The following is an 8,309-nucleotide window of genomic DNA, read 5'->3' as shown; positions in this document are numbered from 1 at the left end:
AAAAAAAAATTAGCTCTCACACACTATGGGGAATGTTGTATGGGGGGGGGGAGTCAGTCCATTATTGTTTGATTACTGATAATGAGGGACCTGTTAACCATTTTGTTACTTGTTTCTGTGTCTTGATCTCATTTTGTCCCTTTTCCTATTCTGCCTTTGTTTCATTTTTTTTTCTTTTGGTAGTGACAGAAGTTGAATACTTCCTTATTCTGTCAATTTTCTATATGTAGATGCATGTATATGTTCATATAGGTATATGTCTGTATTTTATTTTTGGTTACTATAATAGGATTGCATAAGGCTGATGAATTTAAATTCACTCTTATGCAAAAGCCCAAATCCTATACATCGCCAATTTGTACTAAAAATGAACAAATTATTGTTTTATATTTTGTATGCATTAACAATTAACATAGTTTGATAATTGTTACTTTTTAAAAAGATTTATACATACAGAACTGGGGTACAGAGGTGTCAAGGGTGAGAACTTTCACCAGAGACAGAGTGGGGAACAGAAGAAGCAGACTGACTAAAACACACTGCTGAGGGGAGCAGCTGGCGGGTCGGTAGTGGTCTGCAGTGCCATGTGGGTCACCTAGATGGCCAGGGATGGAACTGGTGCTGTAGTGGCTGCAACAGCTTCACATAGTGCTGTGCTTTGACCCATTGGGACACCAGGGAGAGCCCAGATAATTGTTATTTTCATGCTTTTATCTTTAAATTTTGTAACAATTTAGAGACACTTATGCATCACCAGGACAGTTTTACAAATTTCTGTATTTATCTATCTGCTTACCATAGAGCTTTGTGTTTTTGTGTTGCTGTCTAATGGGTTGATTTTTGTTGTTTTTCATTTGTTTCAACTTTTAGAATTCCCTTTTGAAATTCTTATATGGTAGGTCTGGTAGTGGCCAACTCCTTCAGCTTTGGTTTATTTGGTTAGAACTTTTTTCTCATTCATTCTTTAATAGCGGTTTTTCTAGTTTACAGTATAAACTTGAGCAGCTATTTACTCTCTCAGCGCTTTCACTATAGCCCACTCCTTTCTAACCAAAGAAATAATTTTTTTCGTATGATATAATACCTATTTTTTTATTACAAAAGTTTATTTTTACATCATTTTGTACATTTTTTTCCCATCTCTATTGTAATCCCCGCGGGTTTCCCATCACCAAATCACCCATGTGCCATCACCATAATCCCGTGCATTTCTCTCCCCTCCCCCCTGTTTTTGATCCCATTCCCCACTCCTTCCCCACAACATGTCTCTGGTATATGGTTGTTCATTATTTTTGTTATTTTCTCGCCTGGTCCATTATACTCCTGCTATGAGTGAAACCATCCAGTATTTTTCTTTCTCTTTCTGGCTTATCTCACTAAGCATGATCTTTTCCAGCTCCATCCAAGTTGCTGCAAAAGACATGTGTTTCTCACAAAGAAATAATTTTTATGTATATTTCCTTTTATACATGATGGTTCAATTTTTTTTAATCATGCAGATTTCAAGATTCCCTCATTGTCTTTCACTTTTGACAGTTTATAATGTAGACATCTTACTTACTATGGACACATTATCTTTGTTGAGGTGCCTTGAAATTTTTGAATTTAGATGTTTCCTTTTCAAATTTGGGGGACTTGGGGAGTATTCTTTTCTTCAAACCATCTCTTTGCTCCTTTCTCCTCTATTTATGACTGACTTAATGCTGTATTGGTCTATTGGTTGTTATAAGTACCTTAGACTTATTTTTCTCCATCTCAGTATCAAATGACCTCTCTTTGAATTCACTGATTAGTTCTTCTACTTAAGCAAGTTAATGTTGCATATTTACCTTTGGATTTTTCAAATAAGTAGTATTCAGCTCCAGTTTTTTTTTTTTTTTTATATTTTCTCTCAGTTGATATTTCTTTTTTGTTTACTCATCATTTCCATAGTTTTATTTATCTTATTTGTGTTCTCTTGTAGTTCATTCATCCTTATTAAGGTGATTATTTTAAATATTGTTGGCAGATAATTTAATTTACAATTCTCTATCTCTTTATGATCTGTTTTTGGAGATTTCTGTTTTGTTGATTGAACCATTCCTCCCTGACTCTTCTCTTGTCGTATGTGTGTGTGTGTGTGTGTGTGTGTGTGTGTGTGTTGATTCATACATTTGAAAAACGTTTCGTGTTTTCATTTTTTACAAATTGACTTCATGCAGGGTAAGATGACCAATTAGCTCAGCTAGGAAGCCTGGGGGCTTCTCAGTTTTTTCCTGAAGATACATGTTTTCTGTATGTTGTTCATTCTCCACATATTAATTTCCTGTTTTTATAGTTGATTTCTAGTTCTGTACACTTATGGTTAGAACAGATACTTGCTGTGACTTCAGTCTTCATGAATTTATTGATGCTTGTCTTATAACCCACTATATGGTCAATCCTGGAGACTCACCCATGTTCATTTTGGAAAAATGTGTATAAACCTTGTTTGTGCATATGGTACCTTACGTATGTCCACTAGATCTGTGTGGTCTAGTTCTTTGTTTAGAGCAATTATGTCCTTAATTATTTTCTGTCTCATTTGCTATGTCCATTAAGGAGAGTGGAGTGTTAAAATCTCTAGCCTCATATCTATTTTCTTCAGTGTCTATTTTCTGAATTTGATAGTAACTGATGTATTTTGGTGAGTTTTCCTTTGGGCTCCACTTGCCTGTCAAGTTGTTTTCCATCCCGTTACTTTCAGTCTGTGTTTATCCTTGGAAGTTACATAGTTCAACAGATAATTGGACAAATCCAGTTTATTGGTGAACTCAGTCTTTAAACATTAAGAATAATTACTGATACATGAAGGTCTGCTGCTGCAATTTTCCTTTGTTTTGTGGTTCTGTTGTTTGTATATTTCTTTGTTTTTATTTCTCTCTGGTTTAAGTTCTAGATCTCCTTTTAATATTTCTTAGAAGGGGTTTAGCAGCAGCAAACTCCCAAAATTTCTATTTGTCTGAGAAATACCTTTATTTCTTCATTTTATGTGGAGAGCTTTGCAGGGTATTCTTGATTGAAAGTTTTTACCGTGGAGTATTTTGAATATGTTTCTCCTTGCCCATGGTGTTTCTTCAGAGAAGATCTATGTTATCCTAATCAAAGTTCCTTTATAGGTGGTTTTTTCCCCTTGTCAGTTTCACTATTTATCTTATCTCAAACTCTTGGAAGTTTTGCTACTAAATCTTACTATGAGTCTCCTTTTGTTTAAGTAATTTAATGTTCTTTTAGCTTCCTGTATTTGTATGTTCTTTTCCTTAAGTTTGGTAAGTTTCTTCCATTGTTTCTTTAAATAATTTATTCAGTTCTTTTCTCTCTTCTTTGGTATACCTATGATTCTTTTTTTTTTTAATTTTATAACAGTTTATTTTTACATCGTTTTGTACATTTTTTTTCCATCTCAATTATAATCCCCGTGGGTTTCCCATCACCAAGTCACCCGTGTGCCATCACCATAATCCTGTGCACATTTCCTTCCCCACTCCACCCCTACAAAATGTCTCTGGTATATGGCTGTTCATTATTCTTGTTATTTTCTCGCCTGGTCCATTATACTCCTGCTTGGTCCATTATACTCCTGCTATGAGTGAGATATACCTATGATTCTTAATTACCTTTCCTCCTTGTCTCATATAATTTTCAGTATTGCTACATTTTATTTTTCCTTTGTAGCAGTCTTTTTCTATTTTGATTCTTTTCCATTTGCATCTTGGAACTCATTGAATTAATTTTCCATTTTGGTTTATTCTACTTCCTTGACTCTCTAAAATTTTTCATATTTTCCATTGATCTCTTTACATCCAGCAATTCAGTTATTTAACTTTTCAGTTTTGATCTGTTCCTTGTTTGTGTTTCTCATAGTATACTCATTTGCTTTTCGAACTTTTCTTGTATGTCTCTGAACTGTTTTTCTACATTTTCTTTGTATCATTACAATCCTTTATTTTTCTTAATCACAACAATGTTGAATTCTGTGTCTGATAGGCATAAAAGTTCTTCATCTTTGTGGTTATATATATTGTTACCCTGAGGACTTGTTTGGCGATTTGTGCTTTTCTTTCTCCCTATTGTTTGCTTTAGGTTTGCTCTTCTGAAGTTGGTTGGGGCTTTTGGTGTGTGTAGGTCCACTGTTACGGGCACTATACTGGTTGGGGGCATGGCTGCAGGGACCTTGTGCAATTTGGGTGGTTCTGGAATCTGTCCAGTAGCTCTCTTCTGGGCAATCTTCTGCTTACTGATCTATCCAGGGATGGGTGGGCAAGCAATCATAGTGGCTGGTTAGGGTTCTTCAAGGAAGCTCACCTGATGCCACTTGGGATATACTAAGTAGTTTTATCTTTAATCTAAAAAATTTGCTTATTAAAATTGCAGTTATCTAAAGTGGTGTCAGTATGAGCACAAGTATTAAGGAAGAACTATGGCATTGTTTCCATGGCAAAGAAAATCATTTTCAAAGCACCTTTTAATTATTAAGGTACTATTTAAATAGAATTATGCATTGAATTAACATTATTAAAACAACTTATTTTGCTTACTTTACATTTTTCAGGAACATCATTTACAGCGAGCTATTTCAGCACAGCAAGTATTTAGAGAAAAAAAAGAGAGCATGGTCATTCCAGTTCCTGAGGCAGAGAGCAACGTCAACTATTACAATCGCTTGTACAAAGGAGAGTTTAAACAGCCAAAACAGTTCATTCATATTCAGCGTAAGTTTGTTTATTCATTGTTTTCTGTTTGTAATTTAATAGAAATCCTATTTATTAAAGATATTTTAATTTTTCACTTCTTACTGTTTTAATAGATTTATAAAATAAAATTCCTCTGAGTATATATGAACTTTGAGATCATTTTGAATATTAGTTTCATCTGGAATATTTGATATTAATGTAGTATAGACTTTTATGTAAGATTTCAACTTTACTGTGTAGCTGAAAGGATTACTGTACCCAAATAAAATTTATTTTTAAAGGCATAGTGACTAGATTACTAAGTAGGACCAAGTTTTCTGAAAATTTTGAGAATTGGATCCTACCTCTTAAGCTGGTTTTTACAGAAATATTTCCCTTCTGTACTCTCATATTTTTCTCCCCATTATTGCTTTTAAACAAACTGTCACTATTTCTTGCCATAATGCTATTTCAATAACTCCTGTTTACTGTCTTTCATCACTTCCTCTACCACCTTTTTATATATTCTTCACAAAGTCTGTGGACCTGAGAGTGGTTTTCTTAAAGTGTCAGTACAATAAATTATGCTCTGGCTTAAAATTCCTGCTGTTTTTATTTTCTACGGTAGGAGATTTTAGCTGACTTTTCAGACAAGTGCTAGAGTATCTTGTCAGGTTGTATTAAAAAAAGAAACGAAACACTTGGGTTGCCTGTTAAAATTGATTCTAGGACTCTGCTTCATGCCTACCTGTCAGAGAATCTCTGGTATGTATCCTGGTAATAATTTTTTTAAATGTTTCCCAGGTAATAGTGAAACATTACCAGTTTTAAGACTGACTGTAGCATGTACTGTTTCATTGATTTTAAGATGCACAATTTTAATTTGTCATCTTTGAAATGAGATTGCATCCTAAACTGCTGTTTTCCTGGATCAATGTATTTATCTAAAGTTAATCAGCACTTACTTCTGCCAGACATCTGACAGCACTGCTCATTTGAGATTATTATGCTTTGTTTTAGTTGTGTGAAATTTGACCATAATGATAGCATTTAAGTTCAAGTTGGTTTGATTTCAGTTCTCAGAAGGAGATTTTTTTCCTCTCCCCTTACACCTACGGGCAAATTGAGAAATAGAAAGTTCCTTTCTAGAGAGCTGATTTATTTCTTTATCTTACACTAAGGTGGCTGCCCTTTGGTAGGTAGTATAACCTTTTGCAGGAGTATTCTGTTAAACTTCTTCATATACCCTGACATAACATTTGATTTCTTTTTGGGTGGTACATAAAGTAATGGGACTTATTATAATTGATGTCATTTTAGGTTTGACAAATTTCAATAATACCCGTATTCCCCAGTTTAAACACAAGGCTCCTTGTGATTTTTCCCTGCCTACTCCTTTAACCTCGTTTCCTGTTGCTTTTCTTCTTATTCTCTGTATGGTAGAAGTAAATTAAAGTTATCCTTATTTTGCTCGTTTTCACAGTTCACACTTCCTTGCAATGTGCTATTCAAGTTTTCCTTCTTTTCCTGTAACACATTTAAGACTTAAGAAGCTTCCCCAGACTTTCTCATTACTTCTCTCAGAATCTTGTACATACTTCTATTAGAGAAGATTCATTTTACCTCATTACAAATATTTGTAGTCTTTCTCTTCTTTTAGACTGTGAGCTCCTTGAGGGCAGAAATTGTTTTCTCTTTGTAAATTAAAAAAAAAAAAGTATTTAGCTTATACATACTCAATAAATGGGATATTTGTTGACTGACTGAATTGTTTTTAAATGACCTTTAAAAAAATCCTTAAATGTCAGAACTATTTTCCAGATGACTTTAAAGCCTTCAAGAGAAACATTCACAGAAATTATTCATGTGATTTGTTTTTTCCTTTGAACCCCGTTTAACTTACTGAATTTGCCTTGTTTTTATATCAGGAATAGCTATTAATTATTGGAAACTTAAGAATTTTTTAGTGAAATTACCTTCCTTCCCACCCCCCATTTTAATAGCAGTGTAGCTGGGTAAAAGGACGAACTGTAAAGACCATTCCAATTCCAGACAACCAAGAATCAAAAAGTATGGAGGGTCTTCTAGACTGTAAGCTTCTCAGAAGCAGGAGCTTCATTCCATTCACCATACATTCTCAGCCTATGGTTTCAATACATTCTCCATTGATACTTTTAACAGAAATGATGTTAATTGACTCTTCACCCTAGTAGGATAAACATTACCAGAAAAGAGTTAGAAAAGATTCTAAATGAAGAACATTGTTCTGTTTTGCAGTAAAATTTCTTGGTGAAAAACTTGCATTCTAGAAACATTGTTTTCTTGTTAAAAATAATCAGTGATGCATTAAGAAATCAAACAGCACAAGTCTCATAAGGTGATAGTACAAATATATGTAGCTACAGTGCCATAAATAGAAAAATAGTGCCATAAATACAAAGGATAGTGTATGAGGTTATGGCAAGCACATTCCCTGTAAAGCTAGATACTATGCTGTGAAGATTAGATACTATGCTGGGAGATATTCACATATCTCCCTCTCAGCTGAAGATTATGCTATGCCTCCCATCCTGGGATAAACTGTGTGAGCAGTAGGACTGAAGTGGTAGAACAAATTCTGGGTAGTCACTAATCCAGGAAGGAGGAGCAACTATGAAAATATTAAAATAATGACATATGTGTTGGAGAAAAAGAAAAATAATCATGTGGCAGTGTGGGAAGAGAGTTTAAATAGAAGCCTGAATATTAGGAGTGTGCTCCATGTGTCTTTATGTATTTATTTGCTATTGAAAAAGTGCAGAGGTGACTTTGAGTAAAATATGGCACAATAGATTAAAGGCCATAGATAAAGAAAATAGGAAGAAAAGGAAGATAATATTAAGAGAGAAATTTGATCGTAGTGGTATATATTTCAGACATGATGCAATTTATAGAGCAGAAAAGTAATATTTTTTTTTAAAGATTTTATTTACTTGTTCATAAAGAACTGAGCCAGAGGCTCAGGGGCGGGGAGAGTCTTCACCAGAAACAGAGTGGGGAGCAGGACAGGCAGATCTACGAAGTAACACTGCTAAGAGGAGCAGTGGGCAGGTCAGGAGAGGTCTGCCTTGCCATGTGGATTTCCTCCGGGGCAGGCGGGGATCGAACCCATGCAGAAATGGCTTAAGCTTCTTAGTGCAGTGCTTTAACCCGCTGTGCCACCAGGGAGGGCCCAAAGGGGGAACTTTTGAAAGTAATAAAGGGCCCTCCATGGTGGCACAATGGGTTGAAGCACAGCACTACACAGCTAGTCACAGCCACTTCAGCACAAGTTAGATCCCTGGCCAGGGTGGTGACCCACAAGGCACAGCAGACTTATGTCTCACCCGCCGTTTCCCTCAGCAGTGTACTTTGTCAGTTTGCCTATCCTACTCCCCACTCTGTTTCTGGTGAGTTTTCACACCCCCCTGCACCTCTGCTGTATGTGTAAGTAAATAAATCTTTAAAAAAAGAGAGAAAGGACATAAACACACAGTTTACATTTGTTTTAAACGAATGAAGAACTCTGGTGAAAGAGGATGAATTTTTTTTTATTATTAAAAAGTTTATTTTTACATCATTTTGCACATTTTTTTTTTC

The 8,309-nt window shown here is 34.9% G+C and overlaps 1 protein-coding gene across 1 annotated transcript in view; it reads left to right on the top strand.

Moving 5' to 3' along the window:
- EPC2 (enhancer of polycomb homolog 2 (Drosophila)) overlaps positions 1-8,309 on the top strand; it is a 100,191-nt gene that overhangs the window by 34,403 nt on the left and 57,479 nt on the right. The window contains exon 2 of the mRNA XM_004674668.2: positions 4,571-4,730. Within this exon, the coding sequence (XP_004674725.1) occupies positions 4,571-4,730 (160 nt within the window). The remainder of the gene's footprint in view (positions 1-4,570; positions 4,731-8,309) is intronic.

The sequence above is a fragment of the Condylura cristata genome, unplaced genomic scaffold (genome assembly GCF_000260355.1).
Source record: "Condylura cristata isolate star-nosed mole 26May11 unplaced genomic scaffold, ConCri1.0 scaffold00002, whole genome shotgun sequence".
Lineage (NCBI taxonomy): Eukaryota > Metazoa > Chordata > Mammalia > Eulipotyphla > Talpidae > Condylura > Condylura cristata.
Note: the sequence above shows the minus strand (reverse complement) of the source record. Positions and strands in the feature narration are given on the sequence as shown.